This window comes from Pollachius pollachius, assembly GCF_949987615.1.
Source record: "Pollachius pollachius genome assembly, chromosome: 1".
In the NCBI taxonomy this organism is placed as follows: Eukaryota; Metazoa; Chordata; class Actinopteri; order Gadiformes; family Gadidae; genus Pollachius; species Pollachius pollachius.
In genome coordinates, this window is record NC_136934.1 from 31,717,754 (window position 1) to 31,734,202 (window position 16,449).

The window sequence follows — 16,449 nt, forward strand, 5'->3', positions numbered from 1 at the left end:
AAGATATCCTGCAATGACCACACACTTTAATTAGTTATTTTTTAATGAAGTTGATGGCATGGGAAGGAGTGGTAGCCCATGGAGGAGAACATCAGCTATTTAGTGATAGAAGTTGCAGCAATAGGGTTGATTATACTTTTAATGGTGCACAACTTGATTTGCAGTTAGTACCTGGCAGGTAATCACAGCACAGGTTTGTACAACCTTCAGAATAAAAGGATGTTGCTATATAGCACCTAGCTGATTCTAGTTATTCTATGTAATCAATCAACAGAAAACAGCAGATCGCATCATCCTTGTCCAGAATCATTACTATAACGTGCTATCATAAACATAGTATGGTCTAGGAGAGAGAGAGAGAGAGAGAGAGAGAAAGACACCATCAGGTGTTGAGAAGTGGATTTATAGTGTTATGGGGTTGTTTTTATGACTACGCCCCTGGGTTGTGTCTCTAAGGACCTGCAGTCTCGCACGTGGTGTATGCCACCATGTTGGCCCCATCAAGGCTTGTTTGCCCAGGTTTTGAGGTTGCCACGGTGATCCTGACAGCGTTTCTGATTGGTTGACCTCTGAAGGCGCTTCGGCCATCCGGCCTGCTCCCTGCACCGCTCCGCTGGAATAGTTTTAAAGCATACAGATGTTAATACTATGCTAATAGTGTGTGTGTGTGTGTCTGTGTGTGTGTGTGTGTGTTTGTTTGTGTTATATAATGTGATACCTTGAAGAAACTCGTCGTCGTCACAGAGGATTCTGGTGCAGATCTCTTTATTGATGAGATAGACGCGAGGCAAGCTGAGGGGGACGCAGAACACGGCACAACAATCAAAGAACGCAGTGAATGCACCCTGCCATTACAGTTAACCTGAGGACCTGATACAATGCCTGTAATGGGGGAGGTCACAATCAGATTTCACTATGGAAGCCATTTAAGGACATGTATGTCTTCCAATATCTGCATACCATACGTGAACAACAACATGCAACAACAAGAACATAGGCATGGGTGAGATGGGAGATGAAGTACAAAAAAAGGTATGGTTAATAAGGTAATAGGCCATTTAACTTTTAAACGTGTGTGTGTGTCTGCAAAGAAAGTCTACACCACATCTCACCTGTAGAAGCACATGGAACCGACACACTTCTTCATGGGCCGCTGAACTGAGTACATCCTGGTGCATGGATACTTCTGCTCACTGCAGTCTTCATCCACAGAGAGACAGGGTCAGCATGATAAAACCAGCCATCGCACACAACAAAATGCAGTGGTCATCTACACCCAGACAAGACCAAATGTCATGAATTCAGACTCTATAGGTACGTTGTGGGTCACCTGCATGGCCCTGCTCCGTTTTCTGGTTAATTAGTCAGCAACGAGTCGGGGAGGTTCACAACTATGTTAATTTTGTACGACACATCTTCCTTCACATTATAAAGATCACCAGGTGCCCCATTAGTTGTAACTTTTGACAATCTTTTCGGGTGTCTGTGATTATTTTAAGAATCTGAATCACCGACTCAGAATAATTAATACTAGCCCTGGCGTTGTAGAGGCCCACGTTGTTCCGATACGAAAAACGTGTCGCTCATTCTCCCCAGTTACACTCACTGGGTGGCAGGAGGGGGATGACAGATGTCACAAGAGCCTCTATAGAAAGCCAAACAAGAAACAGAAAGAAAAAGAAAAACACGATTAGGATAGGGAAAAAACCCTGTCCCCGCTGACCCGCGGCAGTGAGTCAGGCGATGGCACAGGGCGCGTGACGTAATTAGCGTCTTGATCTGAAGTGTAAATGATGAGATGGACGCTATTACCAGTGTGCTGGGCCTGGACGACAGCTGTGAACGCTGCAGAACGAGAAACCACATGAGGGGAGTGTTTCGCCGTGCAAAAACAAACACGCCAGCGACTCAAATGCAATTAAACGCCTTGATTTGTGTGTGCTGTTTGGCAGGGTTACCGTGGAAACTGCAGAGGAGCAGGACCACTGGAAAGCCGCCCATTCCTCGAGCTTGTAAGAGGCGAGTCTTTTTTACGAGCTGAAGGAAACGGTTGAGGAAACAGGTCCGGGTGATTTCACACTGAGGAACTGTTCAATATCTCCACTGTACACTTTTTTTTGGCCATTTAATTTTTCCCCATAATCTGCTAGTGCCTCGCATGGGAATTTTTGGCAATTGCTTCTGAGACTTTAGGATACCACAAGGTTTTCCGAAGGTTATGACAGCAGGCATCATTGCTATCATGTTATTCAGATATTTTTAAAATGTTTATTTTTGTTTTAATATGGTCCAAAACTTGACAAAAGATGGGTGGAAGTGAAGCACTGAGGCATGAGAAAACACAATTAAGTTAAAAAATTCCACTCCTGCTGCAGTCACTTATGCAGGTTTTTTTTTAATATCTTGCCCTCCCTCTGTGTGTGTCACTCTCTCTCTCCGTCTCTCTCTCTCACGCTCACTGTTTCTCTCGAACTCTCTCGCCCCCCCCCCCCCCCGCCCCATTCCCCACTCTCTCTCGCTCTGTTTCATTCTCTATCTCCCTTGCTCTCTCTCCATCTCTCTCTCAGTCTTGGGAGTCCAAGACATGAGTTCTCTCTAAAGAATGTGTTTTTTACCCTATTTGAACAGCCCGAAGACCCCTCCTTTCTGTTACAGTCACAAGTTATTTTCTTCTTTTCTTTTCATATATTTCCCTATAACCTCCCTATAACTGTCATACTCTGGACATGTTGACTATAAGAGGTAAAGGAATGCCTTTACGTCCATGCCAGTCCTGCACTGGTTATTTTCCAGTCTGGACCTCCTGTGTCTCTGAGAGTCTGGTTCCCATGCCAAACGGGTTTTGCTCATGAGGTTAATCCGTTTAAACATGTTGCATGTCTCTATTCTGCATACAGGCAAATCACAAGTCTTTTTTCTATTATTATAACCTCTATAAAACTTCTCAAAACTTCTCAAATATTTCAGCTGAAATTTTGTTTTAAAAGCCACAAACGTTTAAATGAGTGTATGACCTAGAAATGCATGCATTATGGTAATATGAAAGGCATATGAATTGTTTACTTACAAGTTTTCTAGTCGTGTCGAACCCTTGTTAGTTTAACAAATGTTTTCCTCTTCTTTCCCCTCCTTTTCTCCTTTCTCATTCTTTCTTCCCCCTCCTCCACCCATTGTCTTGCTTTTCATCATAGCTCTCTCTCTCTCTCTCTCTCTCTCTCTCTCTCTCTCTCTCTCTCTCTCTCTCTCTCTCTCTCTCTCTCTCTCTCTCTCTCTCTCTCTCTCTCTCTCTCTCCTCTGAAAATCGGGGAAAAAACAATCTGCTCCTGTTGCACTTTGAGAGATCGAAGGGTTAGATTTTGACCACTGTTGTTCTAATGTTATTGTCGCTATTTTTCTAATTCTACAAAAATGAAGTCAACATAAGGATTTAATATGCGAATATACAAAAGAGATTTTGCAGTCAAACTGCCAAATCTAACTCTTCACTGGGCACTGTAAAGTCTTTATAGAAAACACAGAAGATGTGATAGTTAATACATGGCTGTGGGCACCGTTGGTATCCTTTGCAATGAGCTATCCTGTAGGCCATGGTTCCAGACACAAGTAACACAAATAACCATATAATGACCGGACATCAACAAAATAATGGTATGCATCACCTAACCCTCCATTGCTTACTGATTATAAAGGAGACTATAAATTGAATGATTATTAAGGGAGATATAAAAGCAATACAACAGGATCTTCTTATGACCCATTATATATATATATATATATATATATATATATATGTATTTCTTATCAGTCCCAGTTAATGTCTAATAATACTCAAATGACTTTAAAGGAAGGACTAGACTGGAAACACACCACTGCAACAGAGGCTGAAATGTCTGCTGAAACACTCAAAAGTGACCAGCAGGTGGCAGAGCAGATATTAATAATAATGTCCCTGGGTATAAGTCATCTCAAGTGACAATATATGAAAGACAAATTATATATTTGTCTAATGCTTACCATGAGTCAATGATCATTCAATTATTAATTGAATTGTCCATGGCAAATTCCGAAGGCAAAGACAGTTCTACAAACTTGTTGGTTCCTTTTGTTTCAATGCTTTCATTTCAAAGATAAATATTTATTGTGCCGGGCAGTAATTAATAGCTGAAAATACAAATAATTGTTCCTTGCAGTAGTTATGGGTAAAAAGGATTCACCAAAAGCACCACACCTGATAGGCCTACTGAATATCAATATGCCTTTGTGCCGTTTCATTAGGATTCAATGTATTCTATATATATATATATATATGTATATATATATATATATATAGGACACACTTCTGTATGTAACTTGAGTGTTGTGTGTACAAAATGGGTTATTATAACCTTCAAATCAAAACAATAAATGAATTCCTTGATTATGGTAAGTATTGGCATACGTTAATGTGGTTGTTGTTGCTTTGTGCCTAAAAGTCCAAAGTGACTGTTGGTCATTCTACATGAAAGTGCTGAGCGAAGGAGAAGCTCCCCTGGCATGGCTGTTCAAGGGGACCCTATGTTGTCAAATAGGTGGACTTACTTACAGTGGTACCACTGTGGCTGAAACCTGAAGCTCGTCTGGCATCCCTGAGCCTGCCCAACATACATTTTACCAGCATACCCCTGGAGCCACATCCATCCCCCCCCAATACGCACACACACACCCACACACACACACCCACACACCACACACACACACATACACACACACACACACACACACACACACACACACACACACACACACACACACACACACACACAAACACACACACACACACACACACACACACACACTGTTTGGGCCTCTGAAGGTGTGTGTGTCGGGGGGGACGCGGACACACATCTTCATGGCATATCGGTGAGGGGGGGTTACAAGCATTCTGAGGTCAGTGCGTGCGTGGGGGCTGCCCTAACAAGGCCCGCTAGACGAGGTCGATGACAACTTGACAGATGTAGGTGCAGTGTAATCAGATGGGAGAGGGAGGGGGGATTGGGGAAGGGGGGGGGGGGGTATCAGGTGATCAGGTACTGGATGTTCAGCAGTAACCTGATGTTCTGTGCACTCTGCTTTTTTGTTGTTGAGGAAGGTGAGGAGGTGAGGAGGAGGAGGAGAGGAGCAGGAGGGGGGGGGGGGGGGGGGCTGAGGGCAGCGAAACGGAAGAAACAACTCGCCGACATTTGAGGGAGAGATCGGAGCGGGAGAATTGACGAGGCCAGGGAACGAGGGGGTGGTGGCTACCAGGAGCATGCCAGATAGTAAACACATGATAATCTCTAGACCTGTTTATTGGTTGGAAGTGATTGCTACTCCCCCCCCCCCCCCCCCCCCCACCAGGCCTGCAGCCAAGCAACCCCGCCCTGCTGGTAACCAGATCCACATGAACCCTGCCTCTCAAGTCCCCCCATCCCCGCTCACTATTAAACCTTTAGTCACTCTTTCTATTGTTTACTCTCCCTTTGTCTTTCGCCACTCTACACATTGCGTAGGCGTAAGGGATGTATCTTCTCCTTGCGACATTCACACAGATTTCCAGTGACGCACTGCGTGGAGGGCAATGTGTTATGGAGTAACAGCACCCTGACACCCCCTCACTGCGGGGTGAACCGGCTCAACTGACATTTGGCGCATAAACTCCTAGTTGTGTGAAAGAGATAATTTAAGTTCTCAATGCGGATTGGGCTCTCTGATGCCACTCTCTGTCCACTGTTGTGGTCAGAGGAATTGATTCATGCATAAGTGGCTCACACACATCGTAGCCAGCAACATCAGACACTAAGAGCTATACCTCTCCTCTGTTTATAAAGAACAGAGCTGAGGTGTTTCTGGTGTTTTGGGCTAACGTAGCTGTGGATCAAGCCTAAACGACAGCATTTAAACTCTGCTTAAGCTGATGCATGTTTACGGATGTTGTCCGCTTTTCATTTTGCTTGGGATTTGTCCCCAATAAACGGAACTGTTTCAGAAATAACTTTTGAGTAAACTCTGCTGTCTGGAAAGGGATCAGGCAACTACCTTAATTCCTTATAGTGTACCATTTCTGGAGAAGGGCACATTTCTTTTGAAATGGCCATGGTGGCTAAGGGTTCAAAGTTGAGGTTCAAGTTCAACCTACTGAGAGGGTGAGCTATAGAGGGAGAGGAGGGCAAGCAGTCGTCTAACCATAGCTCTGGGTAGTTTGTCTTTGGCCCAGCGGGATTCATTTCAGACATTTGGCAGGTTAAGCTCTTTATATTTCCCCATCTGGCCCTCCAGACATCTTCCACATATCACTCTGTGCTATTTAATGCTTCGTCCTCCATAACACTCCATCCATCTGATTCGCTTTACGCTTATCTGGCTTAATTGCATGTCAACACTTTTATTTTTTTATCTGATGGGACATGTCGGAACTCACTTCTCTGTGTTCAAAGGGGCAGAGCAGGGGGATTTCTCCTTTCAAGGGATTACATGCGTGTCATTACTTTGACCTACAGCCCCCCCGAAAACAAAACAAAAACAAAAGCCTAATCTCTACACTGAGAGCTTGGATTAAGAAATGTTCCCATGCAAATACCTGACCTATGTAGTTTACCAACTCTGAGTCAATCTGTTCACTTTCCCTAAGACTGCATGTTGGCTCTGTATATGGAAAGACCTTTCCTACACCAAGCCCCCCCCCACTATACACACTGTAGCTTTCTTCTAATTGACTTCCATGCACAGGTGTCCAATGACCTGTCCTGGCCCTGTCCTCCCAGCGCTCTGTCCCTCTGCTTCTCCCTCATGGATTTGCGCCTCGATGAGCATCTTTGAACGGCCAATCTATTGTCCCCCCATGTGTTTCCATTTGTCACGAGCCGGACCGCTCTTAACCCCCTCGTCTCCCCCTGTCACATGACTCCCCCGCCCCCGCCCGGCACCACCACCAGCACCACCACCCTTCGCCCCTCATGCCCCCCCCGTTTCCAGGAATACAGTTCATTGCATAACGGCAGAAAGACCTTAACCCTTTGTGATACTCAAGGCAACAAGTGGAGGAGTGTTAACGTAAATGGAACACGTAGCATGTGGTGCAGTGATGGAGGGCTGTGATGTTCCCAGGCTCTGGCGTAGGCACTGACCACTCTGAACACAAGGGCTCTGCAGAGGGAGGCAAGGCCCAGAGAGATAGATGGGTAGAGAGAGGGAGAGAGACAGTGGGAGAGAGAGAGAGAGGGGGGGGGGGGAGAGAGGGAGACAGTGGGAGGGAGAGAGAGTGGGAGGGTGGGGAAAGGAGAGAGGTGAAACAAGAGAGCGAGGTTAAGAAAGAGTGAGAGAGGGAGGTGGGGGGAGGTAGGGGGACGGAGAGGGAACAAGGAGATTGTGGGAGTAAGGGGTGTAGACAGTGAGAGCCAGAGAGACAGTGAAGGGGTGTAGACAGAGAGAGAGAGACAGGCAGTGAGGGGCCTCAAGGCAAATGAGATCAAAGGAGAAGTAAGTGACAAGGGAGGAGGAGAAATGGAGACAGAGAGAGAGGGAGAGAGATTGAGAGAGAAGGAGGTCAAGAACCAGCTGGCTCACAGTGTTCTGTGTGATTGCGCTGATCGGGCCGGCCAGTGCCAAGACAGAGTGAAGGTGGACTGGAGCTTGGGGGGAGGGGGGGCGGGGGGGGCATGCAGAAGCTACAGGCCTGGAGGGAGGTGATGATGAGCGCTGTGTGTAAATAGATGGGCCTGGAGTCTATTTATAAGGCCATCTGGAGTGGCCCTTAGCAGGGGTGAGCCCAGGCCTCGCACACACTGCATTAGCAGCCTGCTACTAACAGGGCTCTAGGCCAACCCCTGGACCAACTGCACCGCTAAAGTTTCCAGAAGTCATTGACGCCTTTATAATCTTTTTTTCATTATTGCATTGCAAATGTGTCCATGTCTAGTTCAATCCAGTATTGGGCCATATGCTAATGCCCATAGTGTAACAAATATTAGTATTTTCCCTGTGATTGGCAGTTAGTTGGCAAAGAATAGCGGTTCTCATGCGATGGCCATGAATATTGAACGATTTATGAGCCTTTTCACAGCATCATAGTCTATTTCACTATTTAGCATTGGAAGAGCAAGCCCTCCAACACATTGTCAGTGTAAGCATAAGATACATCTCTGAGGCGCCAGTGGCTTGAAGGTCATCTTACAGTCCTCCTATTCTTCTTCATGACAGATCTAGGGCCGCGGCCAGCAGTATTCAGGTCAGGTATTCGTTGGTGAGCACCTACCCTGGTGAGATGTTTGATTTTCAAAAAGATGTCAATCCTTTTGAAGTTTACAGTATTAGAGTTCTCTTTGCAAGGTGGCGGCCCATGAAAAGAGGCCTTGGGTTTGACTCCTCTCACTATTTTTCTCCACCATCACTGTTGTTGGCAGAAAGGCGAGAAGTAAAGGGCTATCAGGATCTCTATCAGGGTGTATTCTGGAGTCCAATTTTAGATGAAGCTGGTCCGCACCTGTTGCCTTGCCCACTCAGAAAGGCATCACTTTTCTCCATGATTAGCCAGCAGCTATAAAACATTACGCGTTTATGTAATTTCAAAGATTTATTTTCAGATATTTTATGAACATCATCTATAAAATCTTAAGGTTACGTCGTAAGCAGTTGAATCATTCTTCAACCGCCATCGCTTTTCAAACCTCACCGAAGAATTCGTACACAGTCATGAACATAGTCATAATTTACACATTATGTAAAATGATAACTATAAGGAGCTTATAGCCACTGTTCATAAACAAAGGAGTGGAATGGTTATTTAATTTGCCATATTTCCCCCATCCCTCATGGTAACATTCAGCTACCATAGTGCTGAACGTGTTGTGCTCTGAAAACTCTGGTAGCATGACGTCATAGTAGATAGCACCAGTTTTCGTTTCAAAACATTTTCCATACATTTCTCATAAACTATACATTTCATCAATTCTATCTGGAAAATTATTGAAAAAGAAAATCCAACAGTATAATACAGCTTTTGATCAAAACATTATGATATTAGCTACTTTTTCTATGGGGAACATATATTAATACATATATACCATATACTCATACACTTGCACACAAACACACATGTCTTAGAAACATACAACATACATCATTATTATGGAGCATTTACAAAAGAAGAACCAATATTCTACAGCAGCATCCAATAACACACTTTTTCCCCGCTATTTATTCTTTATATGAAAAAATATGAATATCAACGATTTACTAAAAATAAATACCAACAAAAGTCTATCTCTCTGCCCGGCCCTCCCTCTCGGGTTCCTCCTCCACTCCTGCTCTCCCGCTTATGTTCCTGGCCTCCTTCTCGGCCTCTGCCTCCTTCCTCTCCTGCTGCTCCTCGTTCTCCTTCAGCCAGGGGCCTCCCAGGTAGCTGAGGATCTCCTCGGGGCTCCCCCGCTGCTCGGGCAGGGGGTGCAACAGTTCCTTGAAGAGAGCCATGACCAGCCGACTGAACCCCTTGAACTGAGTGGGCAGAGGGTTGCTCCTCCTGTCCTCCCTCTCCTTCTCCTCCTCCTCCTCCTGGTACCTGTCCTCCCCGTCGCTGTCCCCCTCGCGCTCGAACCACTCCTTGAACCTGCGGTAGCCGGAGGCGTCGCGGGTGCTCTCCTCCCAGGGGAAGCACCCGGTGAGCAGGCAGTAGCTGAGCACGCCCAGCGCCCAGCTGTCCATGCTGGGCTCCACTGTCATCCACAGCGGCTCCACAGGCTCCGGGTCCCCGCTGAGCTGCCGCCGCGCATTCTCCTGCTCCAGGGCCTTGACGGGCTCCACCTCGGGCGTGCAGAAAGGTGAGTCGTACCAGACGCCGCGCACGCTGGTGCCGATGGGCCGGGCCAGGCCGAAGTCACCCAGCTTCACCCAGCGGCAGGCGGGGTCGCACAAGAAGATGTTCTCGGGTTTGATGTCGCGGTGGACGAAGCCCAGGGAGTGCAGGTGGGTCACGGCGCCGCTGAGCTGCGCCATCACCCTCTGCACACACTCCTCCCCCACCCCCACCTGGGGAGAGACAGACACAGGGATGGAGAGGATAGATGGAGGGTTACAAAGTATAGACTGCAAGCACATGGAGGACCTTAAATATCAGAGTGAAAAGGTTGTTGCATGAATAAGTTGATTTCTATTCTATTCAGTTGTTTTCTAGTATCTTCTCTTCCATTCATTTGCAGGGACTGGCCAGCCTGGTGACTTATCCAACCCTTTGTTATTGAGAGCAGGCTAGCTCTCACATTAATGCGTCAAATGTTCCTGGCAGAGACACAAACAGAGGAGGAGGCTTGGATGCGTTCCGCCTGTAATTTCTTGCATGCCTCGATTGGTTGTTGACAGAAATGAAGGTACAGCAACAAGATCACTACTAAATATGAAGACAGCATTCTTTGTTATATTAAGTTGACACAGAATGGGGTTGCATCTGATTCAATTCTACTTGAACATATGATTTAACCTCAGTGGCCCACATCTCTCTTCTAGGGTGTCCCCAAGTGCTCTAGTTGGAACACTGTGAACACATGGTTGTGTGTTTGTAGATCCATATCAACTTTCAATCACACCTCTGACACGATGACATTGTAGAGGTCACCATAGAGGCCGGCCTGCTGGGCAAAGACATAGTAGGAGGGTGTGGAATAGAAGATGCCCAGGGCTCGCGTCAGCGAGGGATGGGTGCAGAAGGAGAGGGAGAGGTGGTATTCGCGCAGAAAGGAGGCAAGGGAGGTTGACTTGCGTGGGAAGAACTTCAGAGCCATCGGAGTGCCTGGGGGTCAATGGTGGAAAGATGAGATGGTCACGGATCGCACACTGAGAGTTTAGTTCAACAAAATCAATGATATGAAATATGAAATCCGTTAGGGCAGACAGTGTAAAAATATAACGTTCTCTCGGGATGACTACATTACAGTGGTGGTGCCTGAGATCTAAACAGCAACCCGATCCTAGTGAATGTAGCAAAGCCCTCGATTACAGCAACAGCAGAAGGTTAAACCAGAACTATATAAAGACAACATCAGCCTTCCAGTTGAGCAGCACTAATGAGCCCCCAACACAATGTGTATAGAGGCTCAGCCTTGAGTGCATGTCTTGCTAGAGTGCAAGTATGGAACGGTCCAATTTCAAACCAGTGGCGGTTGGCTGGCAGGCCAGCGAGTTCATTAAAAAGATTAATTCTACCCTGAGGGGGTTTCATTCATAAGTCCATTAAGTGAAAGCCTGAACTGAATCCAAATCAAATGGTCACAACATGTTCAATACTCAACTCTGACCCCCAGTCACACATGCCCCTCCGTCCCCAACACACACACACACACACACACACACGCACGCACGCACGCACGCACACATCCACCACACCCACACACACACACACATACTCACTCTTTTAAAACTATACCTCATTACTGCTGCAACCTTTTTGTAATTCCTATTTGGTTTTAGTTTTATTGTCCGCGCCATTCCTCCCATTGGTTGTAGGTGTCCTGTCGAAAGTGACTGTCAAATGCATTGCATAGTGTATACACTTCAACCATGTGCTTCTCCTTCACGTCTTATCATATGTGCAGTGCAAGAGCCCTGAGCTCCACGCCTCGGCCCGTCACCCACCTCTCTTCCTGTGCACGGCCAGCATCACCTTGCCGTAGGAGCCCTCTCCCAGCAGCTTGACGATCTGGAAGTGGTCTGATGTCCTCAGGCTGGTCATGGACTGGGCCGTCAGGAAGCATAGCTCATCAAGCTGCTGAGCTTCTACAGCCTGCACCGCACACACATACAATCACACACACACACACGCATACGCAGAAACACACATCTGTCAGTGTTTCTGGGAGACGGTCCTGTTGACAGGGGATGAGTGGATCACAGACAGGATTGGTGGACCGCTGACCGCCGGAACATGTTGATGCATGGGACGTATGCCTTCGCAGAAAGTAATCAGACCTGCTATTGACGTTCCATTACCTGAGCCCACCCCACGGCGTGTTGTGTCACCAGAACCTCAACCCTAAATCCCCCTAAACAGCAAATATCTGCGTATACGGTATCAGTTAACTTTGTAAACGGATTTGGCCAGGTGAAAAGATAGTGAGATTAACAAGTAAGGGTGGATGAGCGAGACATTGTCTGATGGATTGTCTGATCTAAGGTTATATCTCTGTGATGTCTTCTGGGGACAATCACAGCACTTGTTCCTGTCATTCATTGTCCTTGTGTCCTGTATGCTTTCGCATTCTCCTGAACTAGATCCTCTCTGTGAAGCCCACTAAATTAGGGGAGGCGTGAACATGTTCAAGGCAAGTAGACAAAGCTATCACAACACCTATGTATATTTATGTTTTTGACCTTGCAGTCTTGTGATTGCATAACATTGTCATAGACACCCATAAACCAAGTTTTGATTAAGTTGCACATTGGAAAAGGTCTTAGAATTTCTCGTATGGGATAATAAAGCAGACTTTTATCTTAATAAGAAGATTCAATTTACGTAAAGATCTGCTTTTAAAATATTGGCAAAGATTCTGAGAAGTGTTATGTTGTACCTCTCTGATAATATTTTCTATGGATTATGAAGTGGGACCGTTCACTCACGAGTCCACTCCATAATCAGTTATAATCAAATTGATCACATTTATCTTCAGATAGTTCCCTCAATTATCTGGATCATAAGCTATATGAGGATAAACAGCAGGATTTCAGCTGAGATAATATCAGATGTCCGAGCTGCTTGGCCTGTCTCCCTTGTATAATGTCACCAAGGTTGGATTTAAATGCCAAGCTTTATGCTGAATGTCTGTATGTTATTGTATGTTTGTGTATGTTATTTATATTGTCTATATCAACTACATCTTTATGTATATACATATGTTTATATGCAGACATTTCCATCAGTAAGCGTATCTGCTGAAGCTTGTGATTGCCAGAACACCTAAGACATCATAATTTACATTTGCTAATCACTGTGCCACAGGTTGTGACAAATGTCATGTTTTATTTAGACGTGGGAAGATAAAAAGGATTATGCTTTAATCAAGACAACAAACTATTTTTTTTATTATTATGGACATGCAGAAAATTAGAATATTAGACACATAACTAGAAATTCCTGTTTTTTTATTTACACTAAAATGTTTCAAGGAACATTTACAGATAAAAATATCCTAGGATATTGCCTGCCGCCCAGCTTCATAATGCTTCATATGCCCTTTTATTTCAGCATATGTTACTTTTTTAATATTTTAAAAAATATACTGGAAGGCAGCTGATTAACAAATTAACACGGAAATTACAATTATGTAATTTAATTATGCAATTATGACACTTTCATCCAAGCAATTTATATGTGAGGCTGTGAACAATCAAAGCAAATATCAATATGGGAGTAACTACAAAATATAATCAGAAGTGCAATAAGACAATAGCTTAGACTCAAGTGCAATATTAAGTGCATTTCAAAAAGTAAGATAAGAATGAAATACAACACAAGTGGTATAACATAATGAGATGACTCTTGATTGTTCAATCAACTTTTAGACTTATCATTGTGCTGCATAATTGTCTTTTTATTACTTAAATAAAATCAGTCAATCATGCCAATGAAGCATGTATACTTATTCAATGGCATTATTAATATTTGTGATAAATAATTGATTGTTAATCAATTATTGATCGTGCACCACTGGATGTACCACTGGAGGTGGTACATTGTCATCCGAAAAATATACGTTGAAGGGCTATAGAATCTTTTATTAATCATTGCTGCACCTCAGTCTTTTTTTATACAGCAAAGAAGCCTGATTTCTCTTCATGCTGTATAAGCACATGCAACACATATTTGCTTTACGTATTTCAATTATAAACCTAATCAACCATCTGTTTAGTTTGCTATGAGCAATAATAATCAGTTATAATAATAATATTAAATTCATATTTATTAAATTATATTAAATAAATAAAAATAATATCAAATAGCAAAAGTAATGCAGACATAATGATTCACTTTTCAGGAATACTTAATATCCTTGAAATAGTTTGTACTCACTGTCATTTTCAGAGGTGGACGACTCTGCAGTACGACTGTATTCACTTTGTCTTGGTTCACGGTGCAATCAGAAAAAAAACACACTGACATCCAGCAAGTGCTGTGATTCACAACCTGTTTCAAAACTGTCACGAATGTATCCTTGGTTAGGATGCTTTACTATCAGGGACCGGAGCCACTGCTTGTGAGTCTCTTCTTTGCGGGGTCCATACGACAGCTTTATATGGGGGACAGACAGACCCCTACCCTCCTCAGAGACCTGGAGCCTGACTTTGTACTTCCCCAACAAAAGCCTGCGTCACGTCCCTGTCCCACCACTGTCCACTCCTTTCCTACACTGCTGCCAAATCCTCTGTGTCCCCTGAGGGTTTTGCTAGTAACTATGCATGTACCAACTGTGAGGCATTTCACCCCCCCCCCCCCCACCTCACTCTCTCTTCTGTGTGTGTGTGTGTGTGTGTGTGGCACGCTTTCTTTCCTTCCCTCTGCAGTGTGGTGTCGATGCATCAGAGTTTCAGTAGGTTCAAGCCATCCAACTCTCTCTCTCTCTCTCTCTCTCTCTCTCTCTCTCTCTCTCTCTCTCTCTCTCTCTCTCTCTCTCTTTCTCTCTCATCTCTCTCCTACCTATCGCTTCCTCAGCTGCCACACAAGTACCCTGCTTTCTAATGTCACTCACACCTTCACCTCCCAGCTCACCCTATCCCCCCTCCCTCTCTGTGTTTCTCCCCCCCGTCTCTGCCTATCTTAGTCAGTGGATCTTCTTCACAGCGTGGAATGCTTCACCCAATCAGTAGGTATGTAGACTGCATCCAAATAAACATCCAAATTAATACTTACATACATACAAACATACATTCATGCAACAAAAATGTTTTTTCACATTTTTCATTATGTTTTATATCCTCTTCTCCTCATTTCGAAATAAACCATCCTATCTTAATGTTTTGCCAATCTCCTGAAACATTAAGATTCATGATGGCTTCGGACTAATGAGGGACTGAATTAACAGCTGAATGCCTGTCGTATAGAACAGTCTCCCTGGGCTGTGTGAAGCATATAGCAGACCTCAGTGCCAGCTGCCTTGTATTTTTCCCTCCATCTCTTTCAGCCTCGACACCCTCCTCTCCTTTCTATCTGCTCAGATCAATTTCCCATGATACTACATACTACAGTACTATTATTGCTGCCATGCGGCTCTCTCTTGGCGGCTGTTACGTAACAACAACACTGGCTGCTATCACAACTGACCGGCAACACTCCGGTTACCACCACCGTTGGTAATCCTGGGGTGGATATGGCCGCTCTAAAGTTCCCTGTTGGTACGTACACACTGGGGGCTCAGGGGCCCTGCTGTGGAAACACGCTCTCCCCCAGGACAACTCAAACACCACTTTCAACACTCCCACTTACTAGATTACCATGCACTCTTCTGCCTGCCATAGTTGTGATAAACACATAGTTTGCACACAATAACATACCCCTCTGTGGCTTATTAAAGTGTGACACAATCGCATGTAGGTATAGTTATGTTTTCCCATTAGGTTTAATAGTAAGAGTTGTTGATTCATAATTATGTCCCAAACACAATATCGATTCCGACATGTTGTCATCAGATAATCAAGCATACATTAACATAATTAACGCGTTTGCAGGTGATGTTCCCTGAAACAAAAAGGGCTCTGACATGCAGGGATTTTAAGCTCTGATTGAGCTTCAGTTAAGCATATGTTGGCTGATACCTGTATGCATTGTATGCATGGGAATCCTGTCTGAAAGTGACTAGCCTAATTGTGAAAGAAAGAACGTGATGTATGTGTGTATTTAATTTTTTCTATTATTGTACTTTACCATTTTGTGGTAATGAATAGACTATGACATAAAGAGTAATAGCCTTCTTGGAACGTCCATCAACAACCATAACATATTACCGTGTGTATCTATTACGTAAAATCTATTATTGTTTTAAGTTTGGGTTTCACAGACATTGCAACATGCTTAAAAGAGTTGCGATGATAGTATCAGTAAGTGGACTCATTGCATAGTGTCACATTCCTGACTCAATTAACCGTTGATCTAATCACGATAATTACACATTTTACTGAACATATTTTACAACAAGATGAACATATAAGACCTGTTCAATTATTTAACTGCCATATAACTTGTTAGTTATCTGGGACCTGTTCCCATATAGTGGTTTGCTTCAGATACCCATCAATGTGTCCTGACTTTGAGGGAGAGATGGAAGAAAAAAGTTTTTGAAAGGTTTTCTTGCATGTGATCCACATGCAAGAAGCCAGCTGTTATTATATTTCTCTGAAGGTGGGGCTCAACATGTTTCATTGGTGGTTTGCTGGAGGTATGACTATCTGTTTCACTCC

At 44.3% G+C, this 16,449-nt stretch overlaps 2 protein-coding genes across 2 annotated transcripts; both read right to left on the reverse strand.

Moving 5' to 3' along the window:
- Positions 1–30: 30 nt before the first annotated feature.
- Positions 31–3,200, reverse strand: mfap5 (microfibril associated protein 5). The gene is made up of 7 exons (XM_079730392.1): positions 3,068–3,200; positions 1,959–2,037; positions 1,813–1,845; positions 1,607–1,645; positions 1,113–1,200; positions 719–792; positions 31–613 (listed from the first exon to the last, which is right to left on the reverse strand). The coding sequence occupies exons 2-7, from the start codon at positions 1,999–2,001 to the stop codon at positions 501–503; spliced, it is 390 nt and encodes a 129-aa protein (XP_079586518.1). The 5' UTR covers positions 2,002–2,037; positions 3,068–3,200; the 3' UTR covers positions 31–500.
- Positions 3,201–9,273: 6,073 nt separating this feature from the next.
- Positions 9,274–11,938, reverse strand: sbk3 (SH3 domain binding kinase family, member 3; the record flags this gene model as incomplete). The annotated part of the gene is made up of 4 exons (XM_079750049.1): positions 9,274–10,038; positions 10,593–10,795; positions 11,638–11,785; positions 11,918–11,938. 4 exons carry the CDS (start codon positions 11,936–11,938, stop codon positions 9,274–9,276), a joined length of 1,137 nt encoding a protein of 378 aa, XP_079606175.1.
- Between the last annotated feature and the right edge of the window lie 4,511 nt (positions 11,939–16,449).